At 39.0% G+C, this 26,676-nt stretch overlaps 1 protein-coding gene across 2 annotated transcripts in view; it reads right to left on the bottom strand.

The window, feature by feature from the left end:
* The window catches only part of LOC119737543 (cleavage and polyadenylation specificity factor subunit 1-like), a 32,133-nt gene extending 6,214 nt beyond the window's left edge, over positions 1-25,919 (bottom strand). Inside the window, exons 1-35 of one of the 2 annotated variants that reach the window (XM_038211980.1) lie at positions 25,799-25,919; positions 23,498-23,701; positions 22,763-22,793; positions 22,087-22,229; positions 21,613-21,693; positions 20,621-20,772; positions 20,131-20,271; positions 19,666-19,805; positions 18,837-18,947; positions 18,320-18,413; positions 17,614-17,701; positions 16,559-16,658; positions 16,337-16,374; positions 15,661-15,712; positions 15,058-15,158; positions 14,197-14,271; positions 13,363-13,443; positions 12,976-13,059; positions 12,264-12,434; positions 11,597-11,738; positions 10,733-10,908; positions 10,069-10,223; positions 9,546-9,635; positions 9,160-9,268; positions 8,025-8,122; positions 6,852-6,945; positions 6,439-6,528; positions 5,656-5,790; positions 4,660-4,812; positions 3,926-4,042; positions 3,307-3,397; positions 2,836-2,920; positions 1,451-1,592; positions 726-794; positions 15-98 (exon numbers count right to left, since the gene is read on the bottom strand). In XM_038211980.1, the coding sequence (XP_038067908.1) occupies positions 15-98; positions 726-794; positions 1,451-1,592; positions 2,836-2,920; positions 3,307-3,397; positions 3,926-4,042; positions 4,660-4,812; positions 5,656-5,790; positions 6,439-6,528; positions 6,852-6,945; positions 8,025-8,122; positions 9,160-9,268; positions 9,546-9,635; positions 10,069-10,223; positions 10,733-10,908; positions 11,597-11,738; positions 12,264-12,434; positions 12,976-13,059; positions 13,363-13,443; positions 14,197-14,271; positions 15,058-15,158; positions 15,661-15,712; positions 16,337-16,374; positions 16,559-16,658; positions 17,614-17,701; positions 18,320-18,413; positions 18,837-18,947; positions 19,666-19,805; positions 20,131-20,271; positions 20,621-20,772; positions 21,613-21,693; positions 22,087-22,229; positions 22,763-22,793; positions 23,498-23,641 (3,657 nt within the window). In that variant the 5' untranslated portion in view covers positions 23,642-23,701; positions 25,799-25,919. The remainder of the gene's footprint in view (positions 1-14; positions 99-725; positions 795-1,450; positions 1,593-2,835; positions 2,921-3,306; positions 3,398-3,925; positions 4,043-4,659; positions 4,813-5,655; positions 5,791-6,438; positions 6,529-6,851; positions 6,946-8,024; positions 8,123-9,159; positions 9,269-9,545; positions 9,636-10,068; positions 10,224-10,732; positions 10,909-11,596; positions 11,739-12,263; positions 12,435-12,975; positions 13,060-13,362; positions 13,444-14,196; positions 14,272-15,057; positions 15,159-15,660; positions 15,713-16,336; positions 16,375-16,558; positions 16,659-17,613; positions 17,702-18,319; positions 18,414-18,836; positions 18,948-19,665; positions 19,806-20,130; positions 20,272-20,620; positions 20,773-21,612; positions 21,694-22,086; positions 22,230-22,762; positions 22,794-23,497; positions 23,702-25,798) is intronic. The other variant, XM_038211981.1, reaches the window with a different exon arrangement.
* Between the last annotated feature and the right edge of the window lie 757 nt (positions 25,920-26,676).

The following is a 26,676-nucleotide window of genomic DNA, read 5'->3' as shown; positions in this document are numbered from 1 at the left end:
GACATCCTACTTACCTTCTGGCCAACAGAAGTGAGCAGGTAGCCCATGCAGTCACATAGACTTGACACTGGTCCTTTCTGCTCTTTGTCATATAACACCTATTAAAATAAACAGGATTCTTTCAACTCCCATTCCAGAAAATTGGAACACCTCTAATGTATCAGTGGTAATAACCCTGCTCGCCCACGTTAGTCACTTTCATAAATTTGAAGTGCATGAGCAATTTGACAAATTACATCTGCACTTTTGGTTGAAGGAGCGTGTAGTGTGCACATATGACAAGTGCGCAAACATGTTGCCATCACATTAATGTGTTGCTATTATGATTATCAGATTAGTATTTAACAAAAACATGGGTTTAAAGTAAAACAAAGGACTGTTGGAATGGGAGTGTTTGTTTCCGATTTAAAAAAATAGTCATTAAGTCTTTGCCTATCTTTACTGTAATCAGAACAACCCTTATGAATGTTAAAATTTGGAGAAATTATGACCATTAACACTTGCGTTTGTGCATTTAATAGAGCGATTCAAATCCAATTCTTTATCAACTTATTAATATCTGATGCAAATGTTGTTGAAAATTTTCATCTTGGCTTTTATTTGGTACGAAACTTAAATATCAATTTGCACAATGTGAGGGGGTATCCCATGTCACATCGCATGTTATATATTTTTTGTGAGTAGTTCTGTTGTTTTTTTCTGTTGTTTTTCTGTTTTTCCATTACCTTGATCTTGTTCTTGGTGAGCGGCTGACCTGGCTCTGGAACAACCTCAATCACGTCGTAGATAAAAACCTGCAAACAGATTACAGATGAAGTGAAATCAGTGTTCCCATCAGGAATTATTATCTGGGGGCGACCCCTACTACTAAAGGTTTACGCCGGCCTGTCAGAGTTATGTTAAAGTCAAAATTATGCACAATTGAAATACTAACATGGCTTCTTGTATACAAGAAAGGCTACTTTTTGCAGTATTATAATTTCAAGTAGTAACGATTTGTTTAATAACACCTCACTCATAGATTCTACAAAGTTTCAGAGATATTTGTAAGGTACTTCGTTTTTTTTATTTGAAACTTTTGAAAAATTCACATGCACTTTTCTAAACCTTCTCTTGATGTTTGCACCCAACTCTGCAGTGGGACAGTAAAATACACACAATGCACATGCCTCACACGCAAGTGTGCAGGTAGATGGGTTTCTTCAGTTACTTTGTTGCAGGTCATTTGTTGCCATGTAAGTATTACTTTTCTATACAGGGGAGCACAAATTGGGCCAACGATGTTAACAATTGAATTTTTCCTTGTGATGTGTTCGTAGATACCCTGACAAATTTGCTCTGCACAGAAATTCCCAGGAAGTACAAACCGGCCTTAATCAATTACAAAACAGTGAAAACTGTGGGAGGTGTTCTTATCCAATCACGAGACAGTATTTGTCTCAATTGTTACCTTTCCTGTACACTGGACATCTTCACTGAAGACCCTCGTTGATGCGGCCGCTATGAAGCACTTCTTACCAGTCATGGATCCCTCACAGCTTAGATTGACCACCTTCAGACACGTCACATGCTCCAATTCCTCAAACTCAATCCTAGAAAATAAACAGACGCTGTATTATTAGTACTTCCTAAGGAGTATAGAGCAACTTTAATCACAGTCCAAGTACTTTTGATCGCATGCATGCTATCTAAAGGTACGTAGGATCATCTACTTTTTGTGCACTTTTCTTCTGAACGATTTCTTCCAGAAGATTTCAAAGTGCTAAAAAACAATGGTCTCACGTCCTCTTTTATGTTTTTTTAAATACACTTGTTTTGATTGTCATTTGATGATTTTTTTTTCTAATAAATCAATTCTGTTATATAATGTAATTTAATGTTTACTGTTTTTTATTGAAAATTTTGTCTAAATGTTGTGATGTTAATTTTTACCGTCAACTACCGCAATTCGGCCCGCGATGGTAGATTTTTTAATAAACCAAATTGAATGAATGAATGAATGAATGACACCATTTCAGCCGAAATAATACCACAGGGTATTTGGTACTATTTATTTATCATTTATTTATTTCTTCTTTATACTGGTTGGCCTATTCTGTCCTTTTATCAGAACTGATCTCCCATGGGTCCCAGTAGGAGTAATAATACAATAAAACATGATTTGAACATAAAAATTAATAAAATCAAATTCTAAGTACATGTATGTAGCCTATATTCACATTGCACAGTATGAAACAAACGCTATTTTAAAAACGGAGAGCATAAAAATTGCTTTAAATTGAACATTAAAACTTGTACCTTACAATTAGCCGAAAAATAAACATAAACATTAAAAGTCGTTTACATCTAGCAACTAGTGCCCAACAAAAGGCACATTTTTCAATCCCTCAGACATCATTATTGCATATTTGATGATCACAGGGTTCGGCCTCAACTTTTTTTTTCACTAGCCAGCCGGGCTACTGAAACAGACTCTTAACTGCCGGGCTAGTTTTAGTTTGAGTAATTTAGAAATTCGAAAGATGGACTAAGTCTAACAAGTCCAACCATTGTTAAAGGCACCATCCCTATCTTCAATTTAAACAAGGATTTTCCTGTTGAATCAGTAGGTCCATATCCCAGTGATTACCAATGCTCCTAGGTGCCTTAACAATGGTTGGCCTTGATGGACTTATGTGTAGTCCATCTTCCCAATTTCTAAATTACTAAACCTAAATATATCAAACCCATTGTCGTTAAAAACAAAAGTAAGCAACAAATATGTATTGATTAAAAAAAGAAACCATGCATTTTTTGTTTGTTTTTCTAGTCCTGCAATCTATTTTGTCAACTAACCTAGTGTTTGGAATGCCATCCCAGCTGAGAGGGGAGAAGAGCTGGATGGAGAAACGATCCTTCTGGGAAGCCACAAACCGCTCATCTACAAAACAAGAGTTCAGACAGTAAAACAGTTAGAGTAACCCAAACGTGCTTACGACTGATCACAAATGCGTCATAAGTCCAATCACAAGTCAATCACAAGTCACTCCACAAGTCTGGGGATGTACAATAACAAATGAATGCTTTGGTCACAGTTCATTTGAATAGCTTGTGACTTGGCTTCATTTTTGCTTAGCTCTAAGATATTTTTCATAAGTAGCTGCATGAATATATTTAGTTTGGGAAAAAAACTGGATTGAAAGGTTTGAATTACAAAAGTTGGGTTTGATCACACAATCCGAACAAATCAATGCCCGTCAACCACCAACACTCATGCAAATGTTTGAATAATAATAAAAATAATAGCATATTGGTCTGGTAGCTGACCTCGTTCAGCTTCCTCAAACTCTTGATCGTCATAGCCCAGTCTCCAGATCTTCATGAACGGCTCCAGACTACTTGTGACCACTGCATAAGTCTGAATACAACAAATCCATATATTAGCACAATTAACACAGCAAGAATTTCACAAAAATCAAAGAAAAAAAAGCTTTATTTTCAATGAAACTCTCTGATTTATGGCTGTCCGTTAATTTTTCGAAGAAACAGGAGGACCATTAAATTTCAAAATCTTTCAAAGTGGTGATTTTTGAAGGATTAAGGCGAGTTCTTAGATGTAGAACAAAGAAGCTTCCAATAGCTTTTTCCCACATGCTGCATCTCGTTGGAATTCCTTGCCTGGTGCTTGTTTCCCTCCAACCTATGATCTGTCCTGTTTCAAGAGGAATGTTAAATCCTATCTTCAGTTTTCCTGAGTGCCTACTCTGCTTCTTTCTTTTGTAGCCCTGTACCCGGAGTGGCTTCTAGCCTTGTTCAGGGTGAATATGCACTAGCAATACTGGCTGAGGAGTGTGTGTGTGTTCCCTACGGAGTATCCCAATTGTACGGTATTGCAGGGTATATTTACAATTACTGATAATTTCCCAAGTTTCAAGCGTGCTCCTACCTTGCTGTCGACATGGTAACAGATGAAGTGAGGAGTGCATCTTAGCGGGACCTTTCTTACTGGCCAGGGGGCATCATAGGACAGATGAGTGGGTAGGATGGAGATCCGTAGATCACCCTAAAGCAACATTTAATAACGACATCAACAAATGGCACTTTGTGCTGCAGGGGCCAATTTCAAAATTTGCTTAAGCACAAAAACCCCAGGATACCGGCTAACATTCCATGTGATTGTTATGCCTAGTAAACAACAACTAAATACCAGTCACAAGCAATATACATCGCATCTACACCACATGTACATTAGTTTGGCACTGCTACTTTCATGAACTTTCATGGCATATGTGTAGGTAACAAGTCAAGACTACATGCGAGTGACAGAAGTGGATTTTTCATTTCAATCGGATTACCACTAGTACAGCTTATTCTACTTTTTAACCATTGTGAATCAATAGATTTGAAACCACATTCAAAACATGTTTTCTTCTGTTCATAAGATGGAATTTGCGTCAGGGTGATTTAAATTCAACGTGAGTATACAGTTTTTATAGGTTGGTGAAGGGCAAAACCTAATATCAAATATTTTCTTCTGACCGATATCATTTCAGGCAAAAACGTTTCACATGAATTTTGGTACCAGTCCTATCCTCACTTTGAACAGGTTTTTCTCATTAAATCGGTAGGCTTGTTTTTGGGTAATTACTTATGTTCCTTCGTGCCTTTAAACAAACTCACCTGTTTGTTGAAGTAGAGGAAACCATGAGGGCAATTGACGTTGTGGAACGGGGCGAAGCAGGAGACAGAACCGTCGATGGGCATAGGATGGGCCCTCAAGGCACCGCGTGACTTGACAAAGATCCAATGTGGGTAAGGACCACAGACAAACACCTGTACGCAAAGGTGAAACAATCACAAGACATCGTCACGAAAAACAATGCACCCAACATAGACACACGAGATATCACTAAAAGACAATGAATGTGAGATCAAATTGAACATGCCAAAAACTTTACCTGCAAATGCAACTTTTAATTTTATTTTAACATGATGTATAAAGTCACCACACATTCTAAATTTGTAGCATAAATTCTGTGTAATTGTCAGGTTAAGGAATGGAGAATTCTTGATTTGGCCACAAGCCCCGTCCACCTTCATTTTTTAACAATTTCTCACAGTGTTCGTGATCAAATTTGACAGAGCAACTGTGGTCATGTGACCCAAAAGTTGTGGTGTGATAGGTCCATGCATGCTGTTTGATTGACACACAATAAGGGTCCATCCTGGTGCTTGGCAACCTTACAGCCATTACGGAGTATCAGTTGGAAATTTTTCAATAAGCACCCAAGTTGGAATCAAGTCAATCACAAGCCAAATCGGATGGGAAAAAAACAGAGGATACCTTAGACACAGCTAAGACTCCTAAACTTGCCCCCCAAAAGGAAAGAGAAGGCCCTTTTACACTATCCAAAATCTCCATGTTGGACCGATCGAATTGCAAGATTTCGGGAACCCCTCTCACACTAGCAAGAATCTAAGACGTATTCTACAAGGGTCTAGCCTTCTACCCTGGTCCGTCCAGGACTGAGAGGCTCTATCAGGGTAGAATATCCTAATTCCATGCCAGTGAGAATGGTAGGCCTTGTCAATCCATGTTCAATGGGACCCAGTTCCACTCCCGTTCAACAATGGGTAGATGAGACGATAGTCTGACGAGGCCTAATGACTACTCACCCCTGAATAAGAAGAGACATCTTCAAAGTATCTGAGCTGAGAGACGTAGCGAGCGGAGCTGGAGGCAGGGGCCTCCGCCATCTTGGCTTGCTTCTTGCCTTTCTTCTTTTCCTTGATGAGTATATCATGGCAGACCTAAAGACGCAGAATGTGAACAGATCATAAAGCAACAAGTACGGCTGTGACTGGTACCTGTATAACATTCCCAATCGAAAATGGCAGGTGTCTGGTTCAATGTTTTTGGTCATATTACAGAAAATCTTTATGGATTTGGTGACCACCACTCTGAAATAGAAGTACACATTTTAAACAATACCGTAAGTTGCAAACAAAAAATTCATTTTAAACAAAATTTTGAGTGCAAAGAATTCTGTTTTGAATCCAGTTGCTGACCATTTCAAATGATCTGATTGCTGTTGGAAGTATTCCATTTTGCACAGCCTAGTGCAATAGAGGGTTTATTTTTGCAGAAAATTGCACAATGAAAATCGAACATCATTGGATTTTAATTCAGTCAGAGGTAATTAACTTGCATACTGAAAAGGTTAAAAGTGACTCGTCTACACCTTTTGTTTAAGACTAAGTTAGGTTGAATATAGGTTGTAATCATTTTGTTATTGGAAGCGGTTATTGGTTTAAAAAAGCTGATACAAGTTACTACCTCTGGTTAGTCATTGAAGTTCTACATATCTCTTCCACCAAAGGTAGGCGTGTAAATACAATTGACAATACATTTCCACTAAATAAAACAGTATTCAAATAAATAACCACAATATAACTTGCCTTTCTGAATCGCAGTTTCAGGTGAGCTACGTCAGATGCGGAGTGAGACGCAAACGCCTCATATATCAGAAGGTCCTCCTCCACTATGGCCTGTTGAAAACAACCAGTAAAAACAGGATATACTATTTGCATTCTTGAGGTCAATACTACTTCCAAATAGCAGTGATTAGTACTCAAGAATTGGCAAAGTTGTCCAAGAATTATGCCAAAAACTAGCCACATTGGTTAAGAGCGGTGACAAAATCTCCTGTATTGTCTGGTATACATGTACATGCAGATTTGAATTTTATTTTTTGTCAATTAAAAAATTGAATTGCTCTTCTACAGACCTATTTTTCATGATGTCACAATTTATATGCCTTAATTGTTATGTCGAATTAAATGGCAGGGTAGTAAGCCAAACATAAGCTTACCATGAGGAACGGTCTACTGTTCTTGTGACCCAGGCCCACCAGTTTGACCTCTTTGACTGTTGGCAGCATGTCATGCTGCTGTCCCTGCTGGTCACTGCAAAAGAAGAACAAAAGTACCAACATCAAACTGCAGTGTCAACTCTATCACAAGTCCTAACAAGTCCATCACAAGTGTATGAATCATACACCACCCAGTCCTAAGTCACAATCTACCCAATCATTCCTGTTTCTGATGTCCCCTGTTGCTTGTGACTGGTAGGGGTGTGTGGTCTAGTGGTTAGGGTGCGTGACTCATGCTCAGAGGGTCAGGGGTTCGAATCCAGCTGCTGGCCATATGTTGTGTCCTTGGGCAAGCCACTTCACCCCCACTTGCCTCTCTCCACCCAGGAGTACAAATGGGTATCGACATTAGCTGGGGAGTAACCTGCGATGGACTAGCATCCCATGCAGGGGGGGGATAGAAATATTCTCAGTCGTTTCATGTCAAAGAAACCGGAGAGAAACGCCGGCCTGATGGGCTATATTGGCTCATGGCAAACTTTATTTTTTACTTTTACTTGTGACTGGACTTGCGATAGACTCAACTTCAACACTGACAACATTATCACTGCAACAAGAAGTCAACTGACAGACGGAGTGCAACTGCCTAAGGTTCAGTTCATACGCTAAAAAACAACAAGGCAAAGGGAATGTTGTGATTTCAACAACTGTAGTTTCATGACAATATTTCCCAAACACATTTTCTTTAAAAACAGTTTTGTGTCAAGTATGTTCTGGCCTTTATACTTAAGAAGACTTAATACAAAGACTGGTATACCAAGTTTAGGGCCTTAGGCCAAGATGCACAATTTTGTTCAATTGCTTCTCCCAATTTGATTGATCAACACCATATAGCTCAGTCACTGTTACCAAAACGGGGCTACTTCTTGTCCCAAATGTTTAGTACAAATAATGTGCCCATGGTCTTTGCATAATGAAGGACTCAAGAGAATTGAGGATAGTGCCCCCCAAAAAACGCCAGGCAGTTAGGGTTCAATTGTATTTCCATGATGAATTTATGTTAAGAGAAATGTTTAAGGCATTACATTTTGACTTGCCTTAATTTTTGTTTTCTTGCAAACAACAAAATACGAGATAACAACAGAGAAAAACCAAATTCAAAGTTGTGCTTACGTGGTTGCAGTTGTCTGGACACTGTCCACTAGGACTTTCTGGGCCATGGGGAAGTTTCTGACTAGAAACATGAGGTTGAAGTCTGGAAGGCTGTAGATCTAACAGACCAAGAGAAACGACAAATAGTTATCAAACCAACCTTGTTTTGTCAGAAGTAAAATGAAATCAGTTATTCTGAAAAATTTTCGAAAATGTTTGAAAGAACACCAGAGAATTACACTTCAATAAATATGGGAAGTAATGAGAAGTAATATATCTATGTCAATTAAGAAGGGCAAGAAATCATTTTTTTTTTAAGTACTTGAACAATCAATTTTCATTTTCTGGGAATTGAATGTTCCAAATTTCACACTTTAAAATAATTCAGTCCTATTTCTGTTGTTAATCAAAATGTAAATCAACTCAAAGGCCCATTTTCATGAAACTACTAAGAAGAAAATATTTCTCAGCTAAATTTTCACGCTCAGCAAAAACCATCCGAGAGCTACAACAACATGCCAGGAGATTTTCAGCTGGTAACCTGGGCCCCAATTTCTTGGCTCTGCTTAATCCCTGCTTACTTACTGTAGCAGGAAATTCCATGCTTACGGTAAGCGTATTTCACATGTTAGCGAGGAATCTTGGCTTCAGCGCATGCGTACATCCCGTAGCTAAGGATTCTGTGCTTACAGGGTTAGCACAGACTTTTTCTGCTCACACTGTTAGCACAAAATGGTGATCGTAAGCGCGGAATTCTGTGGTAAGCAGGGCCATGAAATTGGGTCCTGATTCTTACTTTTAAGTAAATGATTTCTCTGCTTATAAATGTTTCTGCTTAGCAAAACACAATGAATTCTGATCCAAATGCTTGATTCTTTCACAATCTGCTTCTTCACCCAGTAAAATACTCACTTCTGATACCAATAAATGCATTCCCAATGCGCATTAATAAGCAAAGAAAATTCCACTGCTTACAGAAAAAAAACACCATTATATCAACCACTACACCGCAAGTCTAAAGAAATGGTGAGATATGATACTATTTAAAATGAATACTCTTCCTTTATTCAAGTACCCAGCACAACGTGTACACAGAAAATGCCACAGCTCCAAAGGAGTGTATTTCTGATACATTATCCGTAAAAAAAGGACATACCTCCAGCAGACCGTTCTCTCTGCAGACAACTGACCAGAATGTTGGGCCATCGTTGCAGGTTTCAGGGATCGTCGGTTGGGTGCTGAGTCCTTCTGTCTCTGCCTCAGGGCTGAATCAAACAAACAGTCAAGACAATGATCTCTTAACCCATAAACATCTGTACTACATTGTATTACATTGTATTACATTGTATTGTATAACATTGTATTAATTGCCTGATGAATCCACAAAACCATTCAGTGCTCAGACAGTTGAGGGGTACAGGGAGCAACAGGTTAGGCAATTAGAGGCAGTAAAGAGTTCTAAACTAAAACTTTATGGCCTATTAAAACAAAAGTTTAATTTTTTAAGGTAAAACCTTAAAGGTGCTTCAAAATATTGCCTACCTGAGGTTGGGTTCTGGTTTGACGGTTGGACTGGGAGCAACTTTAGGTTCAGAAGATCCATACAGTAATTCATCCTCATCATCTGCACTGCTGTAATAGGAGTATCAATATCCACATTAAAAATGAAAATATAAAGATTAAATAAACCCAAAAATGGTAACAGACACGTTGCATGAACACTCCATGATGGCACTCAGTCACTCCTTGCGAGAACTTTCTCCATTGGTTCGTAAGTACATGGTGCTATTTACGCACCTCTTATTTTATTTTCAAAATAAAGCGCAAAGGGAAACTGAATAGGTGCATTATAATACTTTAAAGTTGAACAAACAGATTGTCTGGAGTGGGGTTTGAACCTGAGACCTCTGGATTGCCGTTCCGTTGCTCTATGAACTTTTCTGTTGAGTACAATTCCTACAGCTGAAGCTAGGATTACAAAGAAATCATACTTATCCACGAAACAGTCATCAACGTTTTATAAAAGAAAGCTAATTTTGGTCTTCTAGTATGCCTAGTCAGGTACCTGGTATCCATTGCCATTGCTTCAGCCTGTGAAGTGCTCAGGGTACGAGGCTTCCTCTCCACAGTCGGTTGTTCAATGGTATTTTGTTTCTTGCTTGTTGTAGTAAACATGCCACTGTTGTCTTTGTAAGTGCACAGTGTTAGGATACGACTTTTCTGTAATAAAAAAATGACAAATAGTAATCACTGAAAAATCTGTCCATAAAAGTCATCCATTAATCTAAAATACTACAGTATATTGTAGACATGTTGGGAATTACAATGTGGGAAAACGCACCACAACACCTTTTTTTTGTGAGGGGGGAGGGGGGAGGAGGGGGGAAGGCGGGGTGTGCTCTGCCTAGAAGTGTCTGCATTTTGACAATAAAACAGTCCAAATACAATATCAGCTCCCTGGGGAGTATACAGCTCGAGGCACAAGGCAGCTAAAATCAGTCACAATAACCATCTCTGCCCTCACAGGTACCCATTTACTCCTGGGTGGAGAGAAGCAATTCGTGACAAAGTGCCTTGCCCAAGGACACACGCACCAAAACCCCAGGCTGGACTGGAACCCACAACCTGCAGAAGTACCTGCAGACCATGGGCTCAATGCTCCAGACCACGAGGCCACAGCACTCCACTTTCTTTAACAACTTAAGAAACAGCACATTGATCGTACTGACCTGTGGAAGTTGGGGTTTGGTCAGACTGAGACGATGTCCTGAGCCGTACTGGTCAGCCTTGAGGGTCAGCAGCATGACGTCACCCCTCTCTGTTATGACTAGTAGGTATGGGTCACTTAGGGAACACAGGGTGATGTCAGACTCCAGGTCCAGGGGGATATGCTGCAGTTGGTTCACTGGGGGAAAAAAGTATGTAAACAAAAAATGAGTATGTAAGTCGGGCGCGATTGGTGGACGTGCATTCTAACTTGAACGCGTAGAAACATGTAGGAATTCTCAGACTTTACTCTCTTTTACAAAACAATCCCTCCACAGCAGACAATCAGAAATAATAGGTTATTAACCGGTGATGGCACGATTGACCGATGGCGCAGCAGGATTGACCAATAGCACAGTTCACTCGAACGACAGCGCAGATCCATCGATCGATCCCAACATTCATGTTTATTACACCTCATACATATTGATGAGCCAAAGGCAAACCTATCATTGGTTGGTGTTCCTGTAAGTAAGGTTAGTAAGTTTAGCTGTCCTGCACTCACAATACACATACAATCACCCAATCAGTCAGTGGGACCAGGGAAGTAGTATCTCAAAATAAGATCCTAGACTCCCAACTATGCAATAGTAGTGACTGCAAGAGAGGTTGCTGGATGAACCATACTAAAACCTTCTTAGCAGACTAATCATTATAGCATTCTGTGGGAAGGATTCCTCACAAAATTTAGTTTTATCTGACAATAGATCTTTGAATGAGTGAACCACCAAATGGAATTGTGATTTACTTGTAAACAGTCTTGTAGACTTGTGACGGACTCACTTTCAACAATGCAATGATGTCATGAATGTGTAAATGATTGTTACCTCCTTCCAGTAGTCTGACGCTGGACGGTGACACCTGGACAATGTATCTATTGTCACCCAGATTGCCAGCAAACACAGTGGGAGTCTGGGTACTAAACCCGCTGTGGTCCAGCTCTGTTATCTCTTTGCCTGTCTGTAAAACCTGGGAGAAAGACAAAGCGAAGAACAAAGAGTAAATACACGTAACTGATCAATTAGAATATGACTATTGGTCAGGTGGCCATGGTAAAAAATAATATAATGCATATTGAGAATGCTCACATATTCATCAGAATTTGTGCTCAAGGCACTACATCATTAGTACCCCTGCTCGTTAGGCCCATGAAACATTAAATAGACCTTCTCAGCTCCCTGGGGAGTATGGGCTCCAGCGCCAACAAAAGAGGGCGCCCTTTTACCTAGCAAAGACATCCCATGGGTGGGACACATACATTTTGCTGATTGACGCGCGCACCGTTCCTTGTGCATGACGCAGGTTCCTTGTGCAGGTACACCAGGGGATTTGCACTATGTACACCAGTGGCCACGCGCGCACGGCTGCAAAATATTGTAGTCAGGCAAAATGGCGTCGTTCGGTCACTCCCAACTGTACTTTCTTTGCCGGTTAGGGGGTACTTATGAACGGAGCGGATACAGCTTGACTCATCACTTTATGGTGTCTACTCACCATGCTGGAGTCTTCCCTACTCAGGATCAGGAAGGCATGGCTGTTGGCCAGGTCCTCCGCCATCTTGTCTCCAGATGTCTTCTCTCCGTCTCCATCCTCCTGCTGACCGTCCTCCTCACCTTCCTCCTTCTCCTCCTTCTTGACCTCATCCCCGGTCTCATCCTTCGAGGTCTAGGTCAACAGGTCAACAGGTCAAAAGTCAAAAGGTCAAATGGCAAAAAGGCAACAAAATGACAAAAAAAACAATTACAAAATAACCTTGATGGGTCAAGATCATTTTGGTTTCTTACTCAGATGGTTTTGAACCGGAAAATCAAATGTTTTTATTGAAATTGGATACATTACTTAGCTGGGGCAGTGACCTCTTGTCCTGGTCTTTGCCTTAACCCTCCTAGTCTTAACCTTCAAGTATTGCAAACCACTTTGGCCCACAGAGTTAGTACCCACACATAAAGCTCTGAGTATTGACTTCCCACGAGGAGGGTTATTACTGTCGTAAGGTTAGTTTCTACTTCATGATAATGCAAAGTTAAGTAAATATCACGTTTAGTCAAATTTGCAGTAAAATCAGTAGAGTTGAAATGTTGACTTTGCAAATTCAAGGCTCAAATAATGACTGTCAATTTAGCACTTGCAGTTGCTTTCAAACCGATTGAACTTGAGTTTAAAACTTTTTATCCAAGGATTTTTTTTTCTGTAATAATCCACCTACCTCTGCCTGTTTGTGAATGACTGTCCACATATCCAGACAGCCGGGTAGCTCAAATGTAGTCACAACCTGTGGTCTGATGGTCCTCTGTCATTATTCACAAAACAACATTCAAAAATAGGTCTGAGATGTAAGGTCATTATAGTGTGTTTACTGTGTTGCATCATGGGATCCAATTGAGACTGTAATGCAATGTTCCCCATGGCATCCAGCACAGTTGCAATTCTGTAATGTGAGTGTTGATTTCTTGTTAGCTCAAATGGTATATGTAGATTGTTGAATCAGGAAGTATGCGTCTGAAGCATGGAATCAGCTCCTGGAAAAACATCAACATTTACTAAAACACAAGCAACAGTCGAATGCCCCATTTGGTCTATGGCTAGTCCATACCTGCAGCACTGAGAGAGCTCCGTTCTTGCCATAGCCTGAGCAGGTCACCAACTCTAGATCAGGGTCCAAACTGTTCTGAAACTGCAACAAAACACACACAGCTCCTGGGTAAAATGGCATATTAGATGCAACTAAGACTGCAACTGGGAAATCACAAAAATGAAACTCCAAGTGGTTTGAGACTATCTACAATCGTATACAACAAAACACACACAGCTCCTGGGTAAAATGGCATATTAGATGCAACTAAGACTGCAACTGGGAAATCACAAAAATGAAACTCCAAGTGGTTTGAGATTATCTGCAATCGTATACATGCAGTTTTAAAAAGACGGTCAGAGCATACTGACCGTAACATCGAGTTTATACCTCTGGTTCTTTTCAGAACCATTCTCTTAGTTGAGAAATTATTCGCACATGGTGTTTCCGCAACCCTTTATTCATTAGTATCTCCACCATGCAAAGCCTCAAATCTTACTTAATTTTAAAAAGAAGGTCATCCAGTGAATTAAGGGTCCAAAGTGTGCCATTTTTCCTGTCCCTGTTAATAGTACTTTGCCATGTGCCATTCAAGTATCACTAAAAATGACTTTAAAAAAAGTGTTTGATTTGTTTGAATGACTGCATTAAGAATTATTTTTTTAAAAATAGGACCCCACATTTATAGCCTGGCCCAACAAGGAAATCAGTCGAGAGGAAAAATGGTTGATGGACATACAACTTTTTGCAGTTCAGGCTAAAACTATACTACATTTCAGAAAAAGAACTTACATACAGTGTCTTAGATTGAGGGGTTTACAGCAGGTAAAAATTGTTGGTTTTTTTCTCGCTTACCTCATCTGACAGGAATGCAGGTTCGCCCATTGTCATGTTGCCACACGGTCCAATGTTGATCACACTGTCACATACCTTAGAAAAATAAAAATAATTTTTAAATGGAATTAATTTAACATGATTAGCTTTTATGTAGGTAGCAGCAGAATTGCCAGACATGTGACTCACACTTTTTTCTTCTAAATAGTCAGTATCAGTTTTAAATCTAGGTTTTTTAAAGTCTCAGAACTATTTTTTTAGTATTTAAAGATCCATACTCCATGCTCTTAAAAAAATAGACAATTTTCTTTCTCCTAATGACTTTTCAATTTGCATGTTTTGTTTCAACGGAAGAACCACTTGATTCCAATTTTGGGCGTCTGCAACCCTCTCCAAAAGGGCTTTCATTTTGTGCACACCTGACCCGCCCTGTGAGAGCCAAGTTATTGTCTTGAAACCAATCATTTGATTTTGTGAAGATATATTTCAACAACTAATAGTCGGGGAAATTTTTTTGTTCAATGTCTCATATAGAAGTGAATAACTTTTCTATTACTAGGAAAACAGCAAATAAAAATACAAATCTACTTTTCAAGGTGAAACTCAAAAATAGTACGAGAACACATCTTTGATTACTGACTTAGTAAGGATTTTACTATTTGTATATCCATTTCTTATTCAGCAATGTGCAACGAGACATGGATTTTTTTTATTAATAAATAAACAATCATTGAATTGAACTCAATTGAATTGAATTCTTTCCTCCGTGCACCTAAAGAAGAAGTATAGCTATTTTTGATCTCACTTATTCCAACAGTATATTTTGAAAACGATACCTCATGTCAAGAGGATATGACCTTTGACTTATGACCTTTGACTGACCTCAAATGAATATGTAATGACATTGGAGCTGGTACTCTGCATGGTTTCCTTGCCGTACACCTCCAGCTCCTCAGGATCTTCCACCAACGCTACGTCACTCGCTGGAAAATCAAGGATGCAACGTTGACAAGTTTAAAAGAATGAAAATAAACAATTTGTTTACAAAGTTGCTGTTGTGCTGGTCTGTTGCCCTTGGACACCCAATCAACAGGGGCAAATTCTTTAAAGAGTATTGTATGGAAAACTGCTTTAAATGTTTTTATATTTTAAAGCAAAAACATCTTTGTGTTTTGCAATCTGTGAGATTTAGCCAAGATTGATTAGCATTTTGCGATCTGCATCAAGGGACATTGCTCATCGCTTATGCAGTTATATTGCATTTCTCTGCGTTACGGACAATCCAGAATACATCAGTGCAACACTAATCACAATGTACAGTGAGCCAAATCGCTTTGAGGTAATTTCACACCGAAAAAAAAGCAAAAAAAACCCCTACAATTTTGGCTCTTGATTCCACCGACTTAGCCTTGGTTCTTCGTGTTATCAGTTGAGACTTTCAGTTAAAAAAAGCATATCTAGAATATCATATTCACACATCCTTACCCATCCAATCACTAGCATCATCGCTGCGTATCTTCTTGGTTGGGGGACCATCCTATGGATAGAAGTGATTACAATTCTTACAACATTCTACATCAGAAAACTGCTCCCCCCCCCAAAAAAAAAAAAAATGTAGCATCCAAAACCACCCTGCCTATTACACACTGTAGCACTCAAATGGTCATATGGATTCATAAGTGAATAAACACAATGCAGGTGAACATAATTCCATTCTTTTCCAAATGTTGGCATGCACGATACCTCCCATGTTTCACCTCCTACAAACCCTTTGTGACTCCCACCTGGTATATCAAGTCTATGTTTGTTTACCTGAGGTTTTCACAAAATCTCTTAGGCTTACGTCCTAAAAAAGTTATGATATCAGCATCGTTTATTCTTCACTAATTGTTGGCAACACACAGTGGTACAGTGAAAATAGTCTTAGTCTCAGTGACATGAAGAGAAAAAGCATGAAGTTCCTGAACTCTCTAAATGAGAACAAAAGCCATTTTATATTCATAATAACAATTATATAAAATAAGGGGTAGTTATAATAACAATATCAAAGCACTTTCAAATTATTTGCGGGAAGTTTATTCAATCATTACCATGAGACCAGCTAAATTTATTAAAACAGCCACACACAATTGGAAAGAATAAAAAATCAACTCAATTATACCTCTTTTCTCTCTTCCTCTTTGTCCTTTTTTGGGATATCTAGAGGAAAAATTGCAGAAATGTTTTAAAATTTCACAAAATCCATCACAAACATTTTGCAACAAATTAATGACACTTGCAAATCATGTAATGTGATGTATGAATCTTGACAGTTTGAACTAGTTCTGTTTCCTTCTTTTGTTTGTCTGAATTTCAATTATTTCCATAACGTCAATAACTTTACCTGAACTGACGCCATCCGTTGCCTTCTCTGTGTATTTCAAGAGGAGCGAGTTACCCAGACGGGAACCCAGGAACAGGAAGCCTTCGTCCATGGCACAAATCTGAAAAACGGCATGACAAACAAGAGCTTAAAAACCAAAGCATCATCCCAACAACGGACACCGTGTACAAGTACCCCCTCGATGGTTACGAATGTAGAGTTGGGGGAGACCAACAGGAGAGACATTCCAATGCATTTCTCATGGGAAGGCGGCAAGGGTGTGTGCACATTAAGAACCAAATTGGTTGTGTGTACTTCAGCCATATGCATGCGAATCAGAACGCGCACGTGTCTCCCCTACTGGAGACAACACTGTGTTCGCAAAGCCCCATCTATTGGTCAAAGGGGGCAGTTTTACTTTCCAAGGATAATTTGAAATATTAATACAATTTCTGTTTTGCAGTCCATGAAGTTACAGAAAACGATAAAATGCACTTTCAAGAATCGTCATCAGAATGTCTTCAAACATCACCAGTGATAAAACCTCAGTTTAAAAGTTAAAAATATTCAACAAAGTCCTTTTGAAGGCCCGTCTTTTCAAAAAAGTGGATTTTATAAATCATATTGTTTGCCTAACCAGGGTTGTTAATAAAGATATTGTGTACTACAGTTGTTGACAGTTGTTGAAACAAATATTCTGTGTCATTTTCTTTGTTGTTCCAAACAGTCAGAATACACAATAAATTGTTTTTTTTTGGATGAAAGAGGTTTTAGGGTCATTGCATTAAAATGGTGCTATTCTTTGAATGGATTGAGCAATTTCAGTAATTTTTTCATCTAAAAGTAGCTTATGAAATTAGCTTTCCAGTCATTATTATTTTTGGTGCTACATATTTTTTTAAATATGAAATATAATTTTGGGGGTTTGGGTTCCGCTAATTTTTTACTCACCCTGTGTGTCATATGGGAAAAAATCCATGAGCCAAATAAACCCTGAAAATGTTCACAACAAAAAGCCAATAATTAAGAAGATACAATAACTTTCTTCCTTCCACATTTGTGAAGAGGCTACTTACAGAGCATGTGAGCACACTCGCTGCTGCCTTGTCAAAGTGAAACCCTCGTACACTCCGCATACAGTCAATCAACATTGTCAGTACATAGCTACAAAAACAATGATAATTGGGTAAACAGTCTTCAAATTAGTACTCCACCCAGACCAAACACATGGACAAATTCAAAAGCTGTGGACATTTATTTATTTGTCACATTTCTTTACCCAGGGTTTGCCCAATCAGTTAAAAACTGGTTTCCATTGGGACAATACAAACATTCAATATTATTAAATTAAGTTCAGAAAAGTAAACATCACAAAGAAAAAGTGCATTCAAAGTGAAACAGACTACGACCATTTAAATTTATAAATACTTACAAGTACCTTGGAAACATTGACACAAAAGAAAGCTACATACACAAGTTCATTGAATACATATTTAAGTATTAGGTACGACTTGCTGATTACAGGATGATCAAAAACCTGCAAAAACCCTTTTGGGAAAGAACACATGAACATACCTGATCCAAATTACCATGGCAACCAAGTTAGGCCATATATCAGCTCATTTCAAACCAGTGGATTAATAGCAGATATATTACTGACCAATGGCTTGACATAGTTCTGATTTGAATGTAGTTTATTTTACCTTAAACACTTTTGATGTAAAGAGTGATCATTCAAATAGTTCTTTTCCTTTAAGTCTTAAGGAATCTCTAGGGACTTACAGTTCTCCTCCCTTGAGCGACAGCACCAGTTTATCGTAAGATATGAAGGTGGCTTGAGCACAGTCTAAGCTGATGCATATGCCTTCTTGCGGCCCTGGTGGAAAAACAACAGCCCAGGGAATAGAACTGGTTATGAAAAGCAGTGAAGATGAAATACGGGTGCAGTGCTCGCAACTGCTGAGCGTACTATTCAACACTATCGTACTGGTTTGCACGCTTATAGCGCGAAGTACGCACAACTTGTTTTATTTCTAATGTGCACAAACTCATAGCGTTGTTGCTTGACATCAGGTCAGCCTTGTCTTGTTGAAAAAAAAAACACACAATTCTGGCATTTCATGTAATAAGTAGTTTTAGCAACAACAAAAAATAGTTAACTTTCTTTCACAATTTACAAAGACAAATCATTTAAATGGAATTTTTCATGGGAGAGGATGGATTGCAGCATGTGTCTCCATGTACAAATCACAAGTAAAATCTACAATTTCACAAAAACTGGAACTAAAAACTGACTTACGGAGAGGAAAGGCTGTACTCCGCTCAGTGATGGAGTTGAGAGACACGCCGTAGGGCGGGATACTCTGATTGAGGTACAGTAAGGAGTTGACTGCCAGGACTAACACACCACCTAACAAATTCAAAAAAATATGACCAGTTGATATAACAGCGGGGAAAAAAGACGAGAAAAAAAGGGAATCAATCCCAATGAACACAGTGGACCAGTTACTACAAGCAGTATAAATCACAGTTCTGGCAAAACTAAATCTGAAAATAAGCTAAAATTGTAAAACTTACCTTAAACGGAACTTCATAAAACATGTCAGCTTGAAATTTCCAAAACAACACCATTTCTTAAATCTATGCACTGAAAGTTGCAAACCCTGTGCTGTGGAATTTTTTCTCCTAATGAATTTTCAATTAGTATGTTTTAACGGAAAAACTTTATTCCGATTTTGGGTGTCTGCAACCCTCTGAATAAGGGATTTCATATTGTGCACAAATAAAACCACAGTGCAAGAATTATTGTCTGGCAGCTACTAATTAGAATTATGGGGAAAAAATTGTTTAATAAATAAACAGTGGTGGATGTTTTCGTTCCACATCTTACATGTACCTTTTATATTGCTAGGAAAATAGCAGTTGAAAACAATCTATTTTCCGAGGTGAAACTCTAAGATAGCACAGGCAACGCATCTTTAACCTTAATTTTGACAGATTCTTCGACAGCTAATATATTCTAGGGTAGATAATCTGCCTTACTGGAATAGTAAGGGAGTGTAGATAAGGATGCTCTGTCTCACACAAAAAATTCTTTATAACTGAAGTGATTAAAAATTAAAACTTACCAATTGGTTTAGGTACAGCGCAGACTTGTGCACAGTCATATGGCAGACCGTTTAAAGCCCAGATGACGGGGTGAACTCGCTGAGCCAGATTCAGTGACAGCGCCACCATGGCACATGTGTCGTGTCGCATGGCTATACGACTGCAATATCAAAATAAAAACACAGACCGATTAATTAGCAACGGCTTCTTTAAATTCAACCTTTCATTGTGCTCACAGACTGGCTGCCATTTACATGTACTTTATGTTCTTGGGCAAGACACTTTACTACAATTGCCTCTCTCCACCAAGGAGTATAAATAAGTACCTCAAGTTTGAGGGTAGAAGCCTGGTTGCCCTGATGTCAAGTTGCTGTGGAAAACCAGTCTCATGGCCTGATGAACAGGGTAACAATTATGATACGAGACTTTGGTATAATGGCCTATATAAGCAGCACATTTGATAACTTCTACCAGTTCACGCTTACCCAGGCCACGTTCGTAGCGGCTCATACAGCAGTAACAGTGTTGGCTCATAGTATCCATGCAGGAACTGTATATCCACCACGTTCAGTACGTGTTCCTCCAATTCTGACAGGTTGATGACATAGCTAGGCATCACTGCAGATCTAATGGGCAGAAAAATACCAAGTGCATTTAAGACCAGAGCCAAATGACATGGCGCTGCTAAGCACACAACCTCCATCTTTTTCATGGAGACAATAAGCAGTAAGCACAGTAAGCACTAACCTCCAAGGAACATTTGCCTAACTTAGTGGCATAACAATCAAATGAAATCCCATTACTCCCTGCACTGCCCCAAAGCACCCTGCCTGTTACTCCTTATACCGCTCCAACCTCCTTAGCATTCTATAGTTTTATCGATTCAGCAAGGAGTAAATACAGTGCAGTGCAATGTAATTAAATGTCTACGGGTTATACAGTTTGATTTTGCGTTTTTTTTCCCCAAGGACTTACTTCTTTGTTGCTTGGTCTGTATCCTCCACCAACCCTTCCCCACGGTTGAATGGTAAGACCACAAGCTTGGAGCCATAGACCAGCATGACAGCACAGCGATTCTCAGGGTCCACCCGGACATGGGGGGTGTGGATGTTACGATACAAGCCATCCTAATCAGACCAGAATCAATAACAAAATACAATACACAGGCTTAGCAGGCACTTCAAAATTCTGCAAAAAAAATGGTTTACAAACATTCATTGGTATCAATGGGTACAGGGCTCACATATCCACTGGACTGCAGGACAAAGAACAATTTGAATATCATTTGCTTTGTGTGGATTTTTTACATTTGAAGCAACACAATTGCATTAAACTCAAAGGGTGCATAACTTCCCTTTGAAATTTCAGCTCAGTTGATATCACACATTTTGTAGAAAACACAGAAAACATATGCATATTTCATTGGGTCTTGTAAGTGGCTTACATTGCTAATGCTGGCACACTATTTTGAGAACACTTTCAATGTTAGGTTTATCCAAAAAATTCAGAGCCTGTGATTCAAACGTGGCTCTTGAGTCCACTCATTTGATACAGTTGGGGCCCATGCACAGATATGTACAAACACGTGTTATGAATATAAATGTTGACTGGTCCCATGGACTCATCGATTACAAAGGGCAAGTTGGGAGAGACCGCCAGCGCAGGAGGGACATTGGAAGGTATTGCTGACAAGGCCTGATGCTCGCCCCAAGATGCTATTAGTTTGTGCACATTCACAATGAAATAAGTCATGCGTGATACTAGCAAGAATCAGCATGCACACGCGGTGTGTCATGTGCACAGTGTGCCCCTCCCACTGGGGCTCTGAAAAGCGGTCACGTAAGCGCCCTCTACTGTTTATGCAGAGAGTCTCTTAGCTGCAATAGTGCAAGATTTGTTACAACAACAACAAAAAACCACTTCTCAAAAGTAAGCCTAGCGACACATTTGGATCATAACACCCTTACCCTTAGTTCTTCGTCTTCAAAGTAATGCATGGACAAGGTCTTCAGATCATGAGTGCTGGGGTCATACTCCACAATCGAAAGCTACGAGGAAAGGAAAGTTACCGAGACATAATACAGGTTAAATTGCCTTCTGACTACTGGCCGATTATTTCCTCCAAATACTTGTGACAAAATGTCCCGTACCAGCGTGTGTTGAGTTCATAATAAGCTATACCTCCTGCAAAATATTACGTCAAACAAAGAAAATTTGCCCATTTTGACCAATGACTTTTAACATTCACAGCCAGAACTTTGTAATCATTGTCTACTCAGTCTGTCTCTGTCTCAGAGCTTCTGAGAGAAACAAATTTACAATCCTGCATGAGAGGGGCTCGAACCCATAACCTACTGCTTACTAGGTGCAGACACAATGCTTAAATTTCACATAGTCTCCAAGACGTAAACTTCCTTCACCAACGTTACTTTTCCACTGACCTTAGCATCTTTGAAGCTGAGGAGCATTGCATCTCGGCCGTTACCGGACAACGGCGCCGTCTGCAGTGACATCACATTGCCATGGAGAGAAAAGCTCATCAGCTGCTCGAGTTTATCCCGCTTGGGCTTGACAGTGATACCATCTGGTCAATTCCCAATCAATAATCAATCAATTCATTATCAATACATCAACCATAACAATGTTTTAGTGAGTCACTGAATTTTGTGACTCGACGCAAGCCAAGTCACAGCTTTTTTGGGGTTTCTGCAACCCCAGGAATTGTTTTTCTATTTTGACCACAAAACAAACCTCCTTACGAGCAGACATGTTCCTGGTCTGTACAATAATGATTGTGGGCGGGAACTAGCCTACCCCGCGAGAAGAGAATTATTGTCGGACCACAAGTAATTCAAACTTTGTCATAATAATTCAATAACTAAATGTGGACGGAATTTTTTCAGTTGATATCGCATTAAAAAGTGAAAAACTTTTATAATTATTGCTAGAAAAATAGCAATTTAGAAGAGAATTCTATTTTTTCAGGATGAAACTCACAACGAGCATGGGGAATGCATCTTTAATGAGGTCAAGTCCAGTCACTTTCTTGCAGGCAATTAGGCAATGCAAACCCACTTGATCTCATTAGGGCCATGAAAAAAACCTGACGTATCTTACCTATGTTTTTCTCCGCACCTTTAGCCGTTGTCTGTAATGAAACCCAAAAGAATGATACTTAAATGATCATAAAAGAGTTGTCTTCCTTATTTTTAAAGTCCTTTCATAAACATCACAAATGTTAGACATTTGAAGACATAGCCATATTAGACATAGACATTTGAATAAATGTGTGTGCTTGTAGAACATAATACATTAGATGGAGTGCAATTTCACCACAAATCGAAGACAACAGCACAACAAAAGCAGACAAAATGTCCTGTTTTACATTGGACAAGCCATCTTAGCTCATTGAGGATTTAACCCCAACCCTCCACAATCCTCCAAATGGACCAGGTACTTGTGGAGGATTTTGGAGGATTGAGGCTGGATGGCATAGATGGCGGTATTAAGGTGGCTGTCAATTTTGGAGAACGCATCGTTCAAGGTCTTAAGCTGCACCTTGTGTTGTTTATGTTTAGCCATGCATACATTGAGGCCCATATTACATGTATATTAGATAATCATTTGCACTGCTTCCGGATATCATTGGCACTGCATTAACGTTTAAAACAATGATTGTTGGAGGATTTTGAAAGATTAAGGCAGTGATCACCCGGCCACTGGACAAATTCAAGAAAAAATGGATAATTTGCAGGATTGAGGATGCATCTTAGCAGGCTTGGAGTTAGCTCACAACACATCTCAACTATGCAATCTTTGCAAATAAGACTTAAACGACAGACATATCCGCACCTCCACATCACTGAGAAGTCTGTAGACGGTCAGCTCAGAGGCCTGAGCAACAACAAGACTCCTTTCGCCTGCTGAAAAGAAATTACAGTACGCGCTGTGTTCCACGCCTGTGGGTGGCTGGATCTGCTTGTGAAAGGCATACATCTCGGCTCAGCAACCGAGACCAACAAGAAAGAGAGTCCAGCTCAACCAGTCCAAGAAAATCTGAAGAAAAGAATAACATTTCAAGATGTATAATATCGGGGATACTTGCTAGAATTTTCTGGGACAAAAAAAAAGAGAATTGAGGAACAAATACAGTATCTTGATATCACTAAAAAAATCTTAATTTCATTAATTAATTATTGCAAATAGTTGACTTACTTCTTGGTTTATACCAACTTGAAAAATTAATTTGAGTAATTCACTAATGCATATCAATCAAATTAGGTTTTTGCCCTTCACCGACGTTTATAAACACTGTATACTCAGTGTGTTACCTCCCGAGTGAAAGTTGGAAAAAATCACTCGGGTGGGACTCGAACCCACGACCTCCTGCTTTCTAGTGCAGATGTCTTACCACTCGACCACCGAGCTAACGGGTTCAGTTGGCCGGTTCGAATCTGATGTACATGGCAGCGGGTACCGCATAAACTATTATAAGATGGAATTATATCAATCAAATTAGGTTGATTTGATTGATATCACCCCGACGCAAAATTCCATCTTATAATAATGCATATCAATCATATCCACACTGGTTTCCAACCTGGTCCCTTCATGATTGGTTGCACTTTAAGTGGTCGGGAACCAGTTCATGTATGCCTTGGTTCCTGATCTCTCAAGTACCATTCAGAATGCACTTGTAAATAAGCGGGAACCATATCTTTTATCATAATTAATATTCACGCGTGCCACAATTTCGCACTCGATCTCGATGCTGAGAACCGGTTGTGCTTGGCGAGTCTAGCTGCATCCTCGTTCACAGATTCATTCTTGGGCCGTACTTAAATAATGATACTGTGGCAATGCAAATTCATATGCGTATTGGGGGAAATAAGAGACATAATAGTTTGGTGGAAAGATTCTGATAACAAAAACGTATAACGTGTTCCTCATCACTCAGCATGCGTACATGTATGGTGAGGGACTTTGTCTAGACTAAAAAAAAAACTTCCCAGACTAGTTCCCAGTCCTCCATTATTACAAAACTTTCCATTGGGCGACAGAAAAAAGCAATAATAACAGCTTTAATTGAATTCAAATTATCGTAGTTCAACGGGTACAGAAGCACAGATCATTATCTTTTCTCGTCATATGATTATTTCCCCTTTAACCAGTAATACTAGGGCCTACGTTTAATTTAACATAATTAATGCCGTGCAGTGTCTGTTATTGTTAGGCAGTGTATATTTTGCCGGAGACGGCAAACCTTTAGTAAACGTTAGTTTGCCGGATATGCACTGAACATGCGCAGTTACTGTTTTTTTGTACTTAAAAACATTTTCCGGTCAAAAGTTTTAGTCTGGCTCCATGCCAAAATTATCGTTGTTACCTCGTATTCACAAGATGGGATTCAGACCATTTTATAATTTTGGACTTTATTTCCCTTTTAAAAAAAATCCTCCAGAGCCACAAGACTGAAAAAGAAAATGTAATACTCTGCAAAAAATGTTTGAGACATGTTAAAATAATAAAAGAAGAATATTCTTATTTATTTGGGGATGAGAAAAAAAAAACGTAAAAATGTGGTGCGGTCGGAATCGAACGCGAGTCGTCCCGCTTACTGGAGCCTTTGTTTAACCATTACACCAAACATGCCAAACGTGCTACACAACTTTTGGTGGGAATTTAATACATCTTATAATTCAGCCCTATTTTAAAGAGTACAGCGCCCTCTGTTGATATGGATTGCCGCCGGCAAACCTTTAGTAATCGTTAGTTTGCCGTCATTACCTCCGGCAAAATATCCACTATCTTATTGTTAAGATTGCACAAAATTCATGAATTGCAAAATTAAGTAATATCCAAGCAATCTTAAAAAATGAGTGCTCATTCTTCAGATTGCGTGCTCATTCTTAAGAATGCCCGCTCGTTTTTAAGAATGCGCGCTCATTCTTAAGATTGCGCAAATTGCAAGAAAGGTTCATTTGTTCACTGACGTTGCCATTTTGCCAATACCATGATTCAGGATCGAAACCTCGGAAAAGTTTATTCAATTTTCAAAAGTAAAACTAATGAAAGCACGACAAACCAAAGTAGCCACAAACCACATCTAAAAGGCTTTATTACCCTTTATTAAACAAAGAAAGGAGTACATACCGCTAAACCGCCTACAAATTTTAACGCCGCTCAGCCACTTTTCACACACTGAAATTCGTCCTTTCTGCGGCGGACATGCATACAGCCCGCTACGACGCGAACATGTGGATAAAGCCCGCCCTCAAGAGACACACTTTTGCTCCATGACGCATTGGCAGCAGCAGATAGGCATGATTCAGAAGTCAAGTTATTCATGAGAACGTAACAATGACGTCTAATACTCAAACCATTGTTATTACTTATTTAGTTATTTTATTTATTTATTCCATTATTTACCCAGGGTATGCCCAAACAGTTTAAAACTGGTTTCCACTGGGGCCCTGCATACAATAAATAATGACAACAAACATGTATGATTATACAATACATTACAAATACAATAAAATTCAATACAATGAGAAAAAACATTATTTGATTAATGCATAGTTGTTAAGCAAATATTATATATACAATATATTCAAAAACTATTATAACTACATGTACATGTACAGTGTGAATGCTTTACTATAAAGTGGATGGTTGACACACACAAAAAATGGATCTGTCTTGTAATAACATCAAGAAAAAAAATATTGCTGTAACTATATTCGCTGATTACGAGAGGGGCGAAAACCCCGCGAAAAACCCTTTTGGGAGAAAACACGGGGAAATTCCCATCCGGCTCCTTATTATCTTCTTATTATCTTCTTAGTCAACATGTATGCCTACATTATTAATTTTAAAGAATGGATCTCGTCAACCAGCCTAGTGGATAGTGTAGCCTAGTGCAGAGTGAGATGAATTTGAAATGTATTATGGATCTCAAGATCTCTGGTTCAAAATCCACTCAATCATGCCCATTTTCCAGTCATCAACTAATTTTGTTCTCAAAGTTTATC

Source organism: Patiria miniata, unplaced genomic scaffold (genome assembly GCF_015706575.1).
Source record: "Patiria miniata isolate m_02_andy unplaced genomic scaffold, ASM1570657v1 HiC_scaffold_3, whole genome shotgun sequence".
NCBI classification, from domain to species: domain Eukaryota; kingdom Metazoa; phylum Echinodermata; class Asteroidea; order Valvatida; family Asterinidae; genus Patiria; species Patiria miniata.
The sequence above is the reverse complement of the archived record's forward strand: the minus strand, read 5'-3'. Positions and strand labels throughout refer to the sequence as shown.